Below are 19350 nucleotides of genomic sequence, written 5' to 3'. Positions count from 1 at the left end.
TACAGGGGCCATATATACAGGGAACAAGATAACTACAGGGGCCATATATACAGGGAGCAAGATAACTACAGGGGCCATATATACAGAGAACAAGATAACTACAGGGGCCATATATACAGAGAACAAGATAACTACAGGGGCCATATATACAGGGAACAAGATAACTACAGGGGCCATATATACAGGGAGCAAGATAACTACAGGGGCCATATATACAGGGAACAAGATAACTACAGGGGCCATATATACAGGGAACAAGATAACTACAGGGGCCATATATACAGGGAACAAGATAACTACAGGGGCCATATATACAGAGAACAAGATAACTACAGGGGCCATATATACAGGGAGCAAGATAACTACAGGGGCCATATATACAGGGAGCAAGATAACTACAGGGGCCATATATACAGAGAACAAGATAACTACAGGGGCCATATATACAGGGAGCAAGATAACTACAGGGGCCATATATACAGAGAGCAAGATAACTACAGGGGCCATATATACAGAGAACAAGATAACTACAGGGGCCATATATACAGAGAACAAGATAACTACAGGGGCCATATATACAGAGAACAAGATAACTACAGGGGCCGTATATACAGGGAACAAGATAACTACAGGGGCCATATATACAGGGAACAAGATAACTACAGGGGCCATATATACAGGGAACAAGATAACTACAGGGGCCATATATACAGGGAACAAGATAACTACAGGGGCCATATATACAGGGAACAAGATAACTACAGGGGCCATATATACAGAGAGCAAGATAACTACAGGGGCCATATATACAGAGAACAAGATAACTACAGGGGCCATATATACAGGGAACAAGATAACTACAGGGGCCATATATACAGAGAGCAAGATAACTACAGGGGCCATATATACAGAGAACAAGATAACTACAGGGGCCATATATACAGAGAACAAGATAACTACAGGGGCCATATATACAGGGAACAAGATAACTACAGGGGCCGTATATACAGAGAACAAGATAACTACAGGGGCCATATATACAGGGAGCAAGATAACTACAGGGGCCATATATACAGAGAACAAGATAACTACAGGGGCCATATATACAGGGAGCAAGATAACTACAGGGGCCATATATACAGGGAACAAGATAACTACAGGGGCCATATATACAGGGAGCAAGATAACTACAGGGGCCATATATACAGGGAGCAAGATAACTACAGGGGCCATATATACAGGGGACAAGATAACTACAAGGGGCCATATATATATAGGAGGCAAGCTAATTATAGAGGTTTCGCTCTGGGGTCGTCCTTAGCCGTAGCCAAAGGACACGTTTTTTTTCACAATAAACCGTCAAACAGCGAGTCCTTTCTGCAATTCTGGCTCCCCGACAGGTTTATTAAACAGGTTGCAGGATAAACAAAAATAACTAAAACATAAAAATAACTCCTAGGCCGTCTAGACACTTCACTACACAGGTAGCATGCCCTGACTATTAACTGGGGGGCTTTTCCCTGCCAGTTTAAACACAATAAGTCCTGCAGCCTTATAAGATACAGTTCCCATTTGAACATAAAGTCCCATTCGTACAGCCACCTGCTGTATGTTACCTGAGTCCCTGATCACACTGGGAGTTCTCGCTTGTGTCCTCTGCTGCCCTTACTGTGCCCGCCTGGCAACGGACACCATGTCTCCCCCTCTAACAGCCACTTCTGTCTAAGGGAGAGCCCAGACTATTAGGGTTTTCTGCTTTTAAGGGTACATTCCCACATGGCGTATTTGCTGCGTATTTGCTGCTGCGTATTTTATTTTCTCTGTTGAAGTCAATGGGTAGGAAAATACACAGCACCAAATACGCAGCAAATACGCAGCAAAATACGCCACGTGGGAATGCACCCTTACACAGACTTCTCCTCTCTGCTGCCTCATTCATTAGGCCCCAGGTGGAGGTTTCTCCAGGATCAGGTAGGAAAATACACCCTTTCCTTGCCACACTGTGGACAAGCTAACTACAGGGGGCCATATATATATATATATATATATATATATATATATATATATATAGGGGACAAGCTAACTACAGGGGCCATATATATATATAGGGGACAAGCTAACTACAGGGGCCATATATAAAGGGAGCAAGTTAAAGGGGTACTCCGGCACTAAGACATCTTATCCCCTAGCTGGGGACCCCCGTGATCTTCCACGGCGAACCTCATTAGAATCAGCTCCCGGAGCGTGCTCACTCCGGGTCTTTGACGACTGGCGATCACGGGGGCGGAGCTGTGACGTCACTATGCTCTATCCCCGTGATCGCCAGTAATCCGGGGGCTGATTGTAATGGGGTGCGGCATGGAAGATCATGAGGGTCCCCAGCGGCGGGACCCCCGCGATCAGGCATCTTATGCCCGGAGTACCCCTTTAACCCCTTAAGGACCGGGGGTTTTTCCGTTTTTGCATTTTCGTTTTTTGCTCCTTGCCTTTACAAAATCATAACTCTTTCAATTTTGCACCTAAAAATCCATATGATGCTTATTTTTTGCGCCACCAATTCTACTTTGTAATGACGTCAGTCACTTTGCCCAAAAATCTACGGTGAAACGGAAAAAAAAATCATTGTGCGACAAAATTGAAAAAAAACCCGCTGTTTTGTAACTTTTGGGGGCTTCTGTTTCTACGTAGTACATTTTTCGGTAAAAATGCCCCCTTCTCTTTATTCTGTAGGTCCATACGATTATAATGATCCCCGACTTATATAGGTGATTTTGTCGCACTTCTGGAAAAAATCATAACTACATGCAGGAAAATTAATACATTTAAAATTCTCATCTTCTGACCCCTATAACTTTTTTATTTTTCCGTGTATGGGGCGGTATGAGCGCTAATTTTTTACGGCGTGATCTGAAGTTTTTAACGGTACCATTTTTGCATTGATAGGACTTATTGATCGCTTTTTATTCATTTTTAAATGATATAAAAAGTGACCAAACATGCACTCTTTTGGACTTTGGAATTTTTTTGCGCGCACGCCATTGACCGAGCAGTTTAATTATCGATATATTTTTATAATTCGGACATTCCCACACGTGGTGATACCACATATGTTTATTTTTATTTACACTGTTTTTTTTTTTATTGGAAAAGGGGGGTGATTCAAACTTTTAATAGGGGAGGAGTTAAATGATCTTTATTCACTTTTTTTTTGCAGTGTTATAGCTCCCATAGGGACCTATAACACTGCACACACTGATCTTATACTGATCATTGTTATCCCATAGGGACCTATAACACTGCACACACTGATCTTATACTGATCATTGTTATCCCATAGGGACCTATAACACTGCACACACTGATCTCTTATACTGATCATTGTTATCCCATAGGGACCTATAACACTGCACACACTGATCTCTTATACTGATGATTGTTATCCCATAGGGACCTATAACACTGCACACACTGGTCTCTTATACTGATCATTGTTATCCCATAGGGACCTATAACACTGCACACACTGATCTCTTATACTGATCATTGTTATCCCATAGGGACCTATAACACTGCACACACTGATCTCTTACACTGATCATTGTTATCCCATAGGGGACCTATAACACTGCACACACTGATCATTGTTATCCCATAGGGACCTATAACACTGCACACACTGATCTCTTATACTGATGATTGTTATCCCATAGGGACCTATAACACTGCACACACTGGTCTCTTATACTGATCATTGTTACCCCATAGGGGACCTATAACACTGCACACACTGATCATTGTTATCCCATAGGGACCTATAAAACTGCACACACTGATTTCTTATACTGATGATTGTTATCCCATAGGGACCTATAACACTGCACACACTGGTCTCTTATACTGATCATTATCCCATAGGGACCTATAACACTGCACACACTGATCTCTTATACTGATCATTGTTATCCCATAGGGACCTATAACACTGCACACACTGATCTCTTATACTGATCATTGTTATCCCATAGGGACCTATAACACTGCACACACTGATCTCTTATACTGATCATTGTTATCCCATAGGGACCTATAACGCTGCACACACTGGTCTCTTATACCGATCATTGTTATCCCATAGGGACCTATAACACTGCACACACTGATCTCTTATACTGATCATTGTTATCCCATAGGGACCTATAACACTGCACACACTGATCTCTTATACTGATCATTGTTATCCCATAGGGACCTATAACACTGCACACACTGATCGCTTATACTGATCATTATTATCCCATAGGGACCTATAACACTGCACACACACTGATCTCTTATACTGATCATTGTTATCCCATAGGGACCTATAACACTGCACACACTGATGTCTTATACTGATCATTGTTATCCCATAGGGACCTATAACACTGCACACACTGATCTCTTATACTGATCATTGTTATCCCATAGGGACCTATAACACTGCACACACACTGATCTCTTATACTGATCATTGTTATCCCATAGGGACCTATAACACTGCACACACTGATCTATTATACTGATCATTGTTATCCCATAGGGACCTATAACACTGCACACACTGATCTCTTACACTGATCATTGTTATCCCATAGAGACCTATAACACTGCACACTGATCTTTATCATTGATCACTGGTTTCTCATAGGAAACCACTGATCGATGATTCTGCTGCATGACTGCTCATCTCTGGATCTCAGGCACTGAGCAGTCATTCGGCGATCGGACAGCGAGGAGGCAGGTAGGGGCCCTCCCGCTGTCCTGTAAGCTGTTCGGGATGCCGCGATTTCGCCGCGGCTATCCCGAACAGCCCACCGAGCTAGCCGGCAACTTTCGCTTTTAGCCGCGCGGCTCAGCTCAGAGCGCGTGGCTAAAGGGTTAATAGCGCTATTAGGACGGGTCCCGGCTTCACTATGACGCCAGGCCCGCCGTGATATGATGCGGGGTTACTGTGTAACCCGTGTTATATCAGGAGAGCAGGACCAAGGACGTACCGGTACGTCCTTGGTCCTTAAGGGGTTATATATATATATATATATATATGGGGCAGGCTAACTACAGGGGCCATATACTCATATAAAGCCCCCGTACAGGGGGAAAGCTACCTGTAGTGAGGTTCTATATACAAGTAACTATCTACAGGGGGATCTACGTAATAGGGGGAAATTACCTAGAGCTGGGTCCTACACACAAGGATGGGGGTTGGTTTACGTTACCATCATTATTTGTTCTGGAGATTACATCCCCTATCCACATAAAAGGGTAATCCAGCATTTAAGTCAAAGAAGGGAATCACAACTTTCATGTATAGTTTTTTTTTTTTCTTTTTAATTTATTCTGTTCCATCATATTTATATGCAGCATAAATAAAAATCAAATATTGATATGTCCATGTAAAAAAAAAAAAAAACACACTCTCCCCTCCCCCCCCCCCCATCGTACTCTCCTGAAGTGCATCGTCTCTTCCTGATTTCCGCAATATTTTCATGGTAAACATTTACCACACTTATAATATCAACGTCATCTCTTCTGTGTGAGTTTTTCGATGTTTTTTTAACGTGCTGTTGGCAATAAAACATTTTCCGCATTCTGGACATGAATATGGCTTCTCTCCTGTATGTATTCTCTCGTGTTTTTTCAGTGTGCCTTTAGTAATAAAACATTTCCCACATTCTGGACATGAATATGGCTTTTCTCCTGTGTGACCCCTCTTATGTATAACAAGATCTGCTTTTCTTGTAAAACATTTCCCACATTCTGAACATGAAAACGGCTTCTCTCCTGTGTGGATTCTCTCGTGTTGGACAAGATCTGCTTTTCTTATAAAACATTTCCCACATTCTGCACATGAATATGGTTTCTCCCCGGAGTGAATGCTCTCATGTTTTAAAAGATTTGATTTCTTTGAAAACCATTTCCCACATATTAAACATGAATACGGTTTCTCACCTGTATGATTTCTCTTATGCAGAACAAGTTCTGATTTCCTTTTAAAACATTTCCCACATTCTGCACATGAATATGGTTTCTCCCCAGTGTGAATTCTCTCATGCGTAGCAAGATTTGATTTCTTTGCAAAACATTTCCCACATTCTGCACATGAAAATGGTTTCTCCCCTGTATGAACTCTCTCATGTGTGGCAAGATTTGATTTCTTAGCAAACCATTTTCCACATTCTAAACATGAATATGGTTTCTCCCCTAAGTGAAGTTTCTCGTGCTTATCAAGATGCGATTTATTGATAAAACATTTTCCACATTCTGAACATGAATATGGCTTCTCTCCTGTGTGAATTCTCTCATGTGAAAAAAGATGGGTTTTCTGTGTAAAACATTTCCCACATTCTGAGCAGGAATACGGCTTCTCCCCTGTGTGACTCCTCTCGTGTGTGACAAGATGGGTTTTTTGTGCAAAACATTTACCACAAACTGAACACGAATACGGCTTCTCCCCTGTGTGACTTCTCAGATGGTTCTTTAGGTAGAATTTAGTAATAAAACTTTTCCCACATTCTGAACACGAGTGTGCCTTCTCCCCTGTGTGATTTCTCTTATGAATAACAAGGTACGATTTATTTCTAAAACATTTCCCACATTCTGAGCATGAATATGGCTTATGTCCTGTGTGAACTACCTCATGTGAAACAAGATGGGGTTTTTGCGTAAAACATTTACCGCATTCTGAACATGAATACGGCTTCTCTCCTGTGTGACATTTTTTGTGTCTATAAAGACCAGATCTTTTTGTAAACTCTTTTCCGCATTCTTTACATTGAATTCTTTTCCTCCCTTTCTGATCTGTCCTTGTGGTAACAATGTGTGGTTGGTCAGGAGAAGGTTCCTCATGATCAGGTGGATTATTATAGGATAGATCTGGATGGACATTAGGGGTAAGGAGGTCTTCTCCTGAGGAGCGCTCCATCATATCTTCATCTTCTCCTTTATACTTTAGCAATAACGTGAAGTTTCCCTCAGAGTCTTTACCTCGATTTTCTATAAGGATAAAAAAAAATGTTTTGTTATTTATTTGGAGAAATCTATATAATTTTGATGAGGATGGAAACGCACATGCAGTGTTAAGATATATTAAAACAGATTTGTGTCCATTAGGGCTGCACGATATGGGGAAAATGTGCGATTGCGAATTTGGGCCTAAAAATTGCGATTTTGATATGCGATGCGATATAATAAAATAAAAAAAATGGTGAAATCCCCCCATTTCATGTCCAATCGCCCCCATTTCACACCTACCTACCCATTTTATGCCCACGGCCCATTTCACATATCCTCCTTGTCACATTCTCCTCCCCCCCCCCGTCACATTCTCCTCCCCCCCCGTCACATTCTCCTCCCCCCCCCGTCACATTCTCCTCCCCCCCCCCCCCCCCCCGTCACATTCTCCTCCTGGAATTATTACATACCTGGGACAACACCTCCTGGAATTTCCTCCTTCACTTCCCTCGCACACGGGTGATCGGCCCAGAAATCCGTCTCCTCTTCTTCTTCATCTTTAACCTCAACCTTAATATCCAACAGTTCTTCAACCTAAACAGACAAGAAAAACAAATGTAAAATGATCTCAGGATCCATCACTTCATGATATTATTTTAGGAAGACTTTAGTGTGATCTACCTGATCATCCTGTGGGACATTTCCCTCTGGACAGTCCTGAGATGTGAGGGGCCAGTGATCCTCCATCATGACTATGTCCTGGAACAGATCCTTGTGTCCTTCTACATACTCCCACTCCTCCATGGAGAAATAGACCGCCACATCCTGACACCTTATAGGAACCTGACACACAATGATACCGTCATCACCAGATCCCTCCATTACTGTATAATGTCCCAGCAGTGTCACCTCTCTAATCATCACCAGACCCCTCCATTACTGTATAATGTCCCAGCAGTGTCACCTCTCCAGTCATCACCAGACCCCTCCATTATTGTATAATGTCCCAGCAGTGTCACCTCTCTAATCATCACCAGACCCCTCCATTACTGTATAATGTCCCAGCAGTGTCACCTCTCCAGTCATCACCAGACCCCTCCATTACTGTATAATGTCCCAGCAGTGTCACCTCTCCAGTCATCACCAGACCCCTCCATTACTGTATAATGTCCCAGCAGTGTCACCTCTCTAATCACCACCAGACCCCTCCATTACTGTATAATGTCCCAGCAGTGTCACCTCTCCAGTCATCACCAGACCCCTCCATTACAGTATAATGTCCCAGCAGTGTCACCTCTCTAATCACCACCAGACCCCTCCATTACTGTATAATGTCCCAGCAGTGTCACCTCTCTAATCACCACCAGACCCCTCCATTACTGTATAATGTCCCAGCAGTGTCACCTCTCTAATCATCACCAGACCCCTCCATTACTGTATAATGTCCCAGCAGTGTCACCTCTCTAATCATCACCAGACCCCTCCATTACTGTATAATGTCCCAGCAGTGTCACCTCTCCAGTCATCACCAGACCCCTCCATTACTGTATAATGTCCCAGCAGTGTCACCTCTCCAGTCATCACCAGACCCCTCCATTACTGTATAATGTCCCAGCAGTGTCACCTCTCCAGTCATCACCAGACCCCTCCATTACTGTATAATGTCCCAGCAGTGTCACCTCTCTAATCATCACCAGACTCCTCCATTACTGTATAATGTCCCAGCAGTGTCACCTCTCTAATCATCACCAGACCCCTCCATTACTGTATAATGTCCCAGCAGTGTCACCTCCCAAGTCATCACCAGACCCCTCCATTACTGTATAATGTCCCAGCAGTGTCACCTCTCTAATCATCACCAGCCCCCTCCATTACTGTATAATGTCCCAGCAGTGTCACCTCTCCAGCCATCACCAGACCCCTCCATTACTGTATAATGTCCCAGCAGTGTCACCCCTCCAGTCATCACCAGACCCCTCCATTACTGTATAATGTCCCAGCAGGGTCACCTCTCCAGTCATCACCAGACCCCTCCATTACTGTATAATGTCCCCGCAGTGTCACCTCTCCAGTCATCACCAGACCCCTCCATTACTGTATAATGTCCCAGCAGGGTCACCTCTCCAGTCATCACTAGACCCCTCCATTACTATATAATGTCCCAGCAGTGTCACCTCTCCAGTCATCACCAGACCCCTCCATTACTGTATAATGTCCCAGTAGTGTCACCTCTCCAGTCATCACCAGACCCCTCCATTACTGTATAATGTCCCAGCAGGGTCACCTCTCCAGTCATCACCAGACCCCTCCATTACTGTATAATGTCCCAGCAGTGTCACCTCTCCAGTCATCACCAGACCCCTCCATTACTGTATAATGTCCCAGCAGTGTCACCTCTCCAGTCATCACCAGACCCCTCCATTACTATATAATGTCCCAGCAGTGTCACCTCTCCAGTCATCACCAGACCCCTCCATTACTGTATAATGTCCCAGCAGTTTCACCTCTCTAATCATCACCAGACCCCTCCATTACTATATAATGTCCCAGCAGTGTCACCTCTCCAGTCATCACCAGACCGCTCCATTACTGTATAATGTCCCAGCAGTGTCACCTCTCCAGTCATGACCAGATCCCTCCATTACTGTATAGTGTCCCAGCAGTGTCACCTCTCCAGTCATCACCAGATCCCTCCATTACTGTATAATGTCCCAGCAGTGTCACCTCTCTAATCATCACCAGACCCCCTTCATTACTGTATAATGTCCCAGCAGTGTCACCTCTCTAATAATCACCAGACCCCTCCATTACTGTATAATGTCCCTGCAGTGTCACCTCTCCCGTCATCACCAGACCCCTCCATTACTGTATAATGTCCCAGCAGTGTCACCTCTCTAATCATCACCAGACCCCTCCATTACTGTATAATGTCCCAACAGTGTCACCTCTCCAGTCATCATCAGACCCCTCCATTACTGTATAATGTCCCAGCAGGGTCACCTCTCTAATCATCACCAGGACCCCTCCATTACTGTATAATGCCCCAGCAGTGTCACCTCTCTAATCATCACCAGACCCCTCCATTACTGTATAATGTCCCAGCAGTGTCACCTCTCCAGTCATCACCAGATCCCTCCATTACTGTATAATGTCCCAGCAGTGTCACCTCTCTAATCATCACCAGACCCCCTTCATTACTGTATAATGTCCCAGCAGTGTCACCTCTCTAATAATCACCAGACCCCTCCATTACTGTATAATGTCCCTGCAGTGTCACCTCTCCAGTCATCACCAGACCCCTCCATTACTGTATAATGTCCCAGCAGTGTCACCTCTCTAATCATCACCAGACCCCTCCATTACTATATAATGTCCCAGCAGTGTCACCTCTCCAGTCATCACGAGACCCCTCCATTACTGTATAATGTCCCAGCAGTGTCACCTCTCCAGTCATCACCAGACCCTTCCATTACTGTATAATGTCCCAGCAGTGTCACCTCTCTAGTCATCACCAGACCCCTCCATTACTGTATAATGTCCCAGCAGTGTCACCTCTCCAGTCATCACCAGACCCCTCCATTACTGTATAATGTCCCAGCAGTGTCACCTCTCCAGTCATCACCAGACCCCTCCATTACTGTATAATGTCCCAGCAGTGTCACCTCTCCAGTCATCACCAGACCCCTCCATTACTGTATAATGTCCCAGCAGTGTCACCTCTCCAGTCATCACCAGACCCCTCCATTACTGTATAATGTCCCAGCAGTTTCACCTCTCCAGTCATCACCAGACCCCTCCATTACTGTATAATGTCCCAGCAGTGTCACCTCTCCAGTCATCACCAGACCCCTCCATTACTGTATAATGTCCCAGCAGGGTCACCTCTCCAGTCATCACCAGACCCCTCCATTACTGTATAATGTCCCAGCAGTGTCACCTCCCCAGTCATCACCAGACCCCTCCATTACTGTATAATGTCCCAGCAGTGTCACCTCTCTAGTCATCACCAGAGCCCTCCATTACTGTATAATGTCCCAGCAGGGTCACCTCTCTAGTCATCACCAGAGCCCTCCATTACTGTATAATGTCCCAGCAGGGTCACCTCTCCAGTCATCACCAGACCCCTCCATTACTGTATAATGTCCCAGCAGGGTCACCTCTCTAGTCATCACCAGAGCCCTCCATTACTGTATAATGTCCCAGCAGTGTCACCTCTCTAGTCATCACCAGACCCCTCCATTACTGTATAATGTCCCAGCAGCGTCACCTCTCTAGTCATCACCAGAGCCCTCCATTACTGTATAATGTCCCAGCAGGGTCACCTCTCCAGTCATCACCAGACCCCTCCATTACTGTATAATGTCCCAGCAGTGTCACCTCCCCAGTCATCACCAGACCCCTCCATTACTGTATAATGTCCCAGCAGTGTCACCTCTCTAATAATCACCAGACCCCTCCATTACTGTATAATGTCCCAGCAGTGTCACCTCTCTAATAATCACCAGACCCCTCCATTACTGTATAATGTCCCAGCAGGGTCACCTCTCCAGTCAGCAGCTCAGTGATCCTGTGGATGAGTTCTAGGATCTTCTCCTCATACATCAGTGAGTGAGATGGAGGCTCCATGATGGGGCCCCGGGCCCTGCTCCGTCCTGACTCATGGAGACAGTTGCTCGGTGTACACTCTCCAGTCAACTTTTTCCCTATTGTGTAATCCTGTGTATAGTGAGACACTGATCACTTCATATACTCCTAAAGAATCATCGCCTTCTCAGTCATTCAACAGACGTCATGTCAATTGCTCACCTCTCCAGAGATCAAGTCGATTATTCCTAGGGTGAGGACAAATATCTCTGCAGCCATCTGGTTTCTGTCCTCGTCTACCCTTGGGGGGTCATTCTTCATCATGACTCTGTCCCGGTACAGATCCTTGTGTCCTTCTACATACTCCCACTCCTCCATGGAGAAATAGACCGCCACATCCTGACACCTTATAGGAACCTGACACACAATGATACAGTCATCACCAGACCCCTCCATTACTGTATAATGTCCCAGCAGTGTCACCTCTCTAATCATCACCAGACCCCTCCATTACTGTATAATGTCCCAGCAGTGTCACCTCTCTAATCATCACCAGACCCCTCCATTACTGTATAATGTCCCAGCAGTGTCACCTCTCCAGTCATCACCAGACCCCTCCATTACTGTATAATGTCCCAGCAGTGTCACCTCTCTAATCATCACCAGACCCCTCCATTACTGTATAATGTCCCAGCAGTGTCACCTCTCCAGTCATCACCAGACCCCTCCATTACTGTATAATGTCCCAGCAGTGTCACCTCTCCAGTCATCACAAGACCCCTCCATTACTGTATAATGTCCCAGCAGTGTCACCTCTCCAGTCATCACCAGACCCCTCCATTACTGTATAATGTCCCAGCAGTGTCACCTCTCCAGTCATCACCAGACCCCTCCATTACTGTATAATGTCCCAGCAGTGTCACCTCTCCAGTCATCACCAGACCCCTCCATTACTGTATAATGTCCCAGCAGTGTCACCTCTCCAGTCATCACTAGACCCCTCCATTACTGTATAATGTCCCAGCAGTGCCACCTCTCCAGTCATCACCAGACCCCTCCATTATTCTATAATGTCCCAGCAGGGTCACCTCTCCAGTCATCACCAGACCCCTCCATTACTGTATAATGTCCCAGCAGGGTCACCTCTCTAATCATCACCAGACCCCTCCATTACTGTATAATGTCCCAGCACTGTCACCTCTCCAGTCATCACCAGACCCCTCCATTACTGTATAATGTCCTAGCAGTGTCACCTCTCCAGTCATCACTAGACCCCTCCATTACTGTATAATGTCCCAGCAGTGTCACCTCTCTAATCATCACCAGACCCCTCCATTACTGTATAATGTCCCAGCAGTGTCACCTCTCCAGTCATCACCAGACCCCTCCATTACTGTATAATGTCCCATCAGTGTCACCTCTCCAGTCATCACTAGACCCCTCCATTACTGTATAATGTCCCAGCAGTGTCACCTCTCCAGTCATCACCAGACCCCTCCATTACTGTATAATGTCCCAGCAGTGTCACCTCTCCAGTCATCACCAGACCCCTCCATTACTGTATAATGTCCCAGCAGTGTCACCTCTCCAGTCATCACCGGACCCCTCCATTACTGTATAATGTCCCAGCAGTGTCACCTCTCCAGTCATCACCAGACCACTCCATTACTGTATAATGTCCCAGCAGTGTCACCTCTCCAGTCATCACCAGACCCCTCCATTACTGTATAATGTCCCAGCAGTGTCACCTCTCCAGTCATCACCAGACCCCTCCATTACTGTATAATGTCCTAGCAGTGTCACCTCTCTAGTCATCACTAGACCCCTCCAGTACTGTATAATGTCCCAGCAGTGTCACCTCTCTAGTCATCACCAGACCCCTCCATTACTGTATAATGTCCCAGCAGTGTCACCTCTCCAGTCATCACCAGACCCCTCCATTACTGTATAATGTCCCAGCAGTGTCTCCTCTCCAGTCATCACCAGACCCCTCCAGTACTGTATAATGTCCCAGCAGTGTCACCTCTCTAGTCATCACCAGACCCCTCCATTACTGTATAATGTCCCAGCAGTGTCACCTCTCCAGTCATCACCAGACCCCTCCATTACTGTATAATGTCCTAGCAGTGTCACCTTTCCAGTCATCACCAGACCCCTCCATTACTGTATAATGTCCCAGCAGTGTCACCTCTCTAGTCATCACCAGCCCCCTCCATTACTGTATAATGTCCCAGCAGTGTCACCTCTCGAGTCAGCAGCTCAGTGATCCTGTGGGTGAGTTCTAGGATCTTCTCCTCATGTATCAGTGAGTGAGGTGGAGGCTCCGTGTTGGGGCCCCGGGCCCTGCTCCGTCCTCCTGACTCATGGAGATGGCTGCTGGGGGCCACACACTCCCCCCATGTCTTCTTCACTATGGTGTAATCCTGTGTATGGAGAGAGACACAATGAGGGGACTGACCCCAGTATTCCTCCCTCACTACAAAGAGGAGATTGTGCCCCCTGTATAGAGCTCTAGTGAGCACATCTGGAATACTGGGGTCAGTTCTGGAGACCTCATCTACAAAGAGACATCCAGAACATAGAGCGGCTCCAAAGATGGGGGACAACAATGGTGAAAATGTAGATGGGGACAACAATGGTGGAAATGTAGATGGGGACAACAATGGGGGAAATGTAGATGGGGGGACAACAATGGGGGAAATGTAGATGGGGGGACAACAATGGTGGAAATGTAGATGGGGGGACAACAATGGTGGAAATGTAGATGGGGACAACAATGGTGGAAATGTAGATGGGGACAACAATGGTGGAAATGTAGATGGGGACAACAATGGTGGAAATGTAGATGGGGGACAACAATGGTGGAAATGTAGATGGGGGACAACAATGGTGGAAATGTAGATGGGGGACAACAATGGTGGAAATGTAGATGGAGACAACAATGGTGGAAATGTAGATGGGGGACAACAATGGTGAAAATGTAGATGGGGACAACAATGGTGGAAATGTTGATGGGGCCAACAATGGTGGAAATGTAGATGGGGGGACAACAATGGTGGAAATGTAGATGGGGGGACAACAATGGTGGAAATGTAGATGGGGGGACAACAATGGTGGAAATGTAGATGGGGGGACAACAATGGTGGAAATGTAGATGGGGACAACAATGGTGGAAATGTAGATGGGGGGACAACAATGGTGGAAATGTAGATGGGGGGACAACAATGGTGGAAATGTAGATGGGGACAACAATGGTGGAAATGTAGATGGGGGGACAACAATGGTGGAAATGTAGATGGGGACAACAATGGTGCAAATGTAGATGGGGACAACAATGGTGGAAATGTAGATGGGGACAACAATGGTGCAAATGTAGATGGGGACAACAATGGTGGAAATGTAGATGGGGGGACAACAATGGTGGAAATGTAGATGGAGACAACAATGGTGGAAATGTAGATGGGGACAACAATGGTGGAAATGTAGATGGGGACAACAATGGTGGAAATGTAGATGGGGACAACAATGGTGGAAATGTAGATGGGGGACAACAATGGTGGAAATGTAGATGGGGGACAACAATGGTGGAAATGTAGATGGGGGACAACAATGGTGGAAATGTAGATGGGGGACAACAATGGTGGAAATGTAGATGGGGACAACAATGGTGGAAATGTAGATGGGGACAACAATGGTGGAAATGTAGATGGGGGACAACAATGGTGGAAATGTAGATGGGGGGACAACAATGGTGGAAATGTAGATGGGGGGACAACAATGGTGGAAATGTAGATGGGGGACAACAATGGTGGAAATGTAGATGGGGGACAACAATGGTGGAAATGTAGATGGGGGACAACAGAGATGGAAATTAGGGCTGCACGATATATTGCAATGTCAATGTCAATCAAGCGGAGGGGGCGTCGCTGCCAGACAAAGTAACGGGTCTAGGTAAGAGAAGATCCCCGCCCAGGGTACTACTTACAGGGCCAGGGGTGACTAGTTTTTAATTTCATATCCTCACCATTACTGGAGGCAGGATCGTCCCCTCCCATAGACTTGCATTGAGGGGACGGGCGTGACGTCACACGGGGGCGGAGTCCTGACGTCACGGACTTCCGTTCCCCTAGTCGCGACTCAGACACCTCCAGCGCTTCCGGACAAAAACAGGTGGGTGCTGCATGCAATACTGCGGGGGTCCCCATCGGCAGGACCCCCGCGATCAGACATCTTATCCCCTATCCTTTGGATAGGGGATAAGATGTCTAGGGTGGGAGTACCCCTTTAAGGACGCAGGGTTTTTCTGTCTTTTGCACTTTCGTTTTTTCCTTATCCCCAGTCTAAAAATCATAACGCTTTCAATTTTGCACCTACAGACCCATATGAGGGCTTTTTTTTTTGCGCCAACAATTCTACTTTATAATGACATCAATCATTTCGCCACAAGATTTACGGCAAAACCAGAAAAAAAAAATTTTTGTGGGGCAAAATTGTAAAAAAAAAAAAAAAATGTTGTAACATCCGATTTTACGCCGTACTTTTTTCGGTAAAAATGACACCTTATCATTATTCTGTAGGTCCGTACGGTTACAATGATCCCCGACTTATATAGGTTTGATTTTATATTACTAGGTAAAAAATCATAACTACATGCCCCAAAATTAATATGTGTGAAATTGTCATCTTCTGACCCCTATAACTTTTTTATTTTTCCATACACGAGGTGGTTTGAGGTTAATTTTTTGCGCTGTGATCTTAAGTTTTTATCGGTATCATTTTTGTTTTGATGGGACTTTTGAATCGCTTTTTTATTTTTTTTAATACACTTTTTTAGGGTATACAAAGTGACCAAAAATATGCAATTTGGGACTTTGGAATTTTTTTTTACACGTACGCCACTGACTGTGCACTTTAATTAATTATATATTTTTATAGTTCGGACATTTACGCACGCGGCGATACCACATATGATTATTTTTATTATGTTTACATATTTTTTATACGGGGTGATTCACATTTTGAGGGGTTAAAGGAAAAAACTATTTTTTTATATCAACCGGCTCCAGAAAGTTAAACAGATTTGTAAATGACTTGTATTCAAAAATTTTAATCCTTCCAATAATTATCAGCTGCTGAAGTTGAGTTGTTCTTTTCTGTCTGGCAACAGTGCTCTCTGCTGACATCTCTGCTTGTCTCGGGAACTGCACAGAGGAGAAGAGGTTTGCTATGGGGATTTGCTTCTACTCTGGACAGTTTCCGAGACAGGTGTCATCAGAGAGCACTTAGACAGAAAAGAACAACTCAACTTCAGCAGCTCATAAGTACTGAAAGGATTAAGATTTTTTAATAGAAGTAATTTACAAATCTGTTTAACTTTCTGGAGCCAGTTGATATATAAAAAATGTTTTTTTTCCTGGATAAACCCTTTAATGTGTGTGTTTTTAATAATAATTATTTTTTTTTTTCCACACTTAGTCCCTTAGGGGACTTTTAGGAGGAATCGTTAGATTCCTGATACATATCAATGCGCTTTCATAGAACCACATTGATCTGTGTGCTCTACCTCAGCAGTGGATCACGATTTTGATCACGATCTAAAGGGTTAATAGCCGCCCACGGTTGGCTATTAAAGGGGTTATCCAGAAAAACTTTTTTTTATATATATATATCAACTGGCTCCAGAAAGTTAAACAGATTTGTAAATTGCTTCTATTAAAAAATCTTAATCCTTTCAGTACTTATGAGCTGCTGAAGTTGAGTTGTTCTTTTCTGTCTAAGTGCTCTCTGATGACACGTGTCTCGGGAACTGTCCAGAGTAGAAGTAAATCCCCATAGCAAACCTCTTCTACTCTGTGCAGTTCCCGAGACAAGCAGAGATGTCAGCAGAGAGCACTGTTGCCAGACAGAAAAGAACAACTCCACTTCAGCAGCTGATAACTATTGAAAGGATTGACATTTTTTAATAGAAGTCATTTACAAATCTGTTTAACTTTCTGGAGCCGGTTGATATAAAAAATTTTTTTTTTTTTTTGTAATACCCCTTTAAAAGGTGATTAAAAAGTCCCATCAAGGACCAATAGAAACGGTGCAGATAAATGTGCAAAAAATAAGCGACATTATAGCCCCCTATATGGAAAAATAAGAACGTTTTAGGGGTCAGAAGGGGATGTTCTTAAGGAGTTCTCCAGTGCAGTAAAACTTATGCCTAATCCAAAAGAAAGAGGATAAGTTTTAGATAGCGGGGGTCCGATAGCTGGGACCCCTGCGATCTCCTGCACGGTGCCCTGGCAGTCCCTAGGAAGGGGGTGTTTTAACCAGGGGTCAACACACCCCCATTCTAGGGACTGCCAGGGCACCGTGCAGGAGATCGCAGGGGTCCCAGCCATCGGACCCCCGCTATCTAAAACTTATCCCCTTTTTATTTTTGGATGGGGGTAAATTTTACTGCACTGGAGAACTCCAATCCCCCCAATTTATGTTGACATCAAATAGGAGGGATTTCACCATTTGTTTATTATATCGCAATCGCACATTTTCCCCAAATCGTGCAGCCCTAGTGGAAATGTAGATGGGTCACCTCACCTCTCCGGTCAGCAGGTGGAGGATCTCCAAGGTGAAGTGTAATATTCTCTTAGTCATCTCATTCCTGTCCTTGTCCATCCTTGGGGGATCATTCAGGAGAAGGAGATGATGGTTTCACCTATAAAGCTGACACAATGTAACAAACCTTCTGTAATCTTACCTTACCCTGTATTCCTATCCTATAATGCTGAGCCCCGCCCACTCCTGTCACATGATCATCCTCACAGGTCCTTCACCCGCAGTCTGCTCCATCCTGATGAGCTCCGCCCCCACATGTACTGGTCACATGATTGTGACATCATCACAGGTCCTACTCCTCCAGCATCCAGCAGATACAGAGCAGGTCCTTGTCGGGCACTTTGTAGTAAGGTAATTACGTGATGAGTGGGTTTGTTACAGTGTGTCACCCCAGTAGTAAGGAGATTACATGAGGAGGAGATATGTTACAGTGTGTCACCCCAGTAGTAAGGAGATTACATGAGGAGGGGGTTTGTTACAGTGTGTCACCCCAGTAGTAAGAAGATTACATGAGGAGGAGGTTTGTTACAGTGTGTCACCCCAGTAGTAAGAAGATTACATGAGGAGGAGGTTTGTTACAGTGTGTCACCCCAGTAGTAAGGAGATTACATGAGGAGGAGGTTTGTTACAGTGTGTCACCCCAGTAGTAAGGAGATTACATGAGGAGGAGGTTTGTTACAGTGTGTCACCCCAGTAGTAAGGAGATTACATGAGGAGGAGGTTTGTTACAGTGTGTCACCCCAGTAGTAAGGAGATTACATGTGGAGTTGTTACAGTGTGTCACCCCAGTAGTAAGGAGATTACATGAGGAGGAGGTTTGTTACAGTGTGTCACCCCAGTAGTAAGGAGATTACATGAGGAGGAGGTTTGTTACAGTGTGTCACCCCAGTAGTAAGGAGATTACATGAGGAGGAGGTTTGTTACAGTGTGTCACCCCAGTAGTAACAAGATTACATGAGGAGGAGGTTTGTTACAGTGTGTCACCCCAGTAGTAAGGAGATTACATGAGGAGGAGGTTTGTTACAGTGTGTCATCCCAGTAGTAAGGAGATTACATGAGGAGGAGGCTTGTTACAGTGTGTCACCCCAGTAGTACGGAGATTACATGAGGAGGAGGTTTGTTACAGTGTGTCACCCCAGTAGTAAGGAGATTACATGAGGAGGAGGTTTGTTACAG

General features: G+C 44.9%; 2 protein-coding genes across 3 annotated transcripts in view; one reads left to right on the top strand and one right to left on the bottom strand.

The window, feature by feature from the left end:
* Positions 1-5472: 5472 nt before the first annotated feature.
* Positions 5473-18293, bottom strand: LOC130280899 (zinc finger protein 260-like). Of its 2 annotated transcripts, XM_056528818.1 has the most exons (7): positions 18157-18293; positions 13818-13997; positions 11797-11991; positions 11533-11706; positions 7672-7833; positions 7461-7584; positions 5473-7032 (listed from the first exon to the last, which is right to left on the bottom strand). In XM_056528818.1, the coding sequence occupies exons 1-7, from the start codon at positions 18232-18234 to the stop codon at positions 5546-5548; spliced, it is 2400 nt and encodes a 799-aa protein (XP_056384793.1). In that variant the 5' UTR covers positions 18235-18293; the 3' UTR covers positions 5473-5545. The 2 variants fall into 2 exon arrangements, with proteins under 2 accessions (XP_056384793.1, XP_056384804.1); XM_056528829.1 differs by lacking the exon at positions 13818-13997 and having other exon boundaries at positions 18157-18288.
* The window catches only part of LOC130306504 (oocyte zinc finger protein XlCOF7.1-like), a 150582-nt gene continuing 149493 nt past the window's right edge, over positions 18262-19350 (top strand). Inside the window, exon 1 of the mRNA XM_056552104.1 lies at positions 18262-18525. Within this exon, the coding sequence (XP_056408079.1) occupies positions 18262-18525 (264 nt within the window). The remainder of the gene's footprint in view (positions 18526-19350) is intronic.

This window comes from Hyla sarda, chromosome 1 (assembly GCF_029499605.1).
Source record: "Hyla sarda isolate aHylSar1 chromosome 1, aHylSar1.hap1, whole genome shotgun sequence".
NCBI lineage: Eukaryota > Metazoa > Chordata > Amphibia > Anura > Hylidae > Hyla > Hyla sarda.
This window is presented reverse-complemented; position numbering and strand designations above follow the sequence as displayed.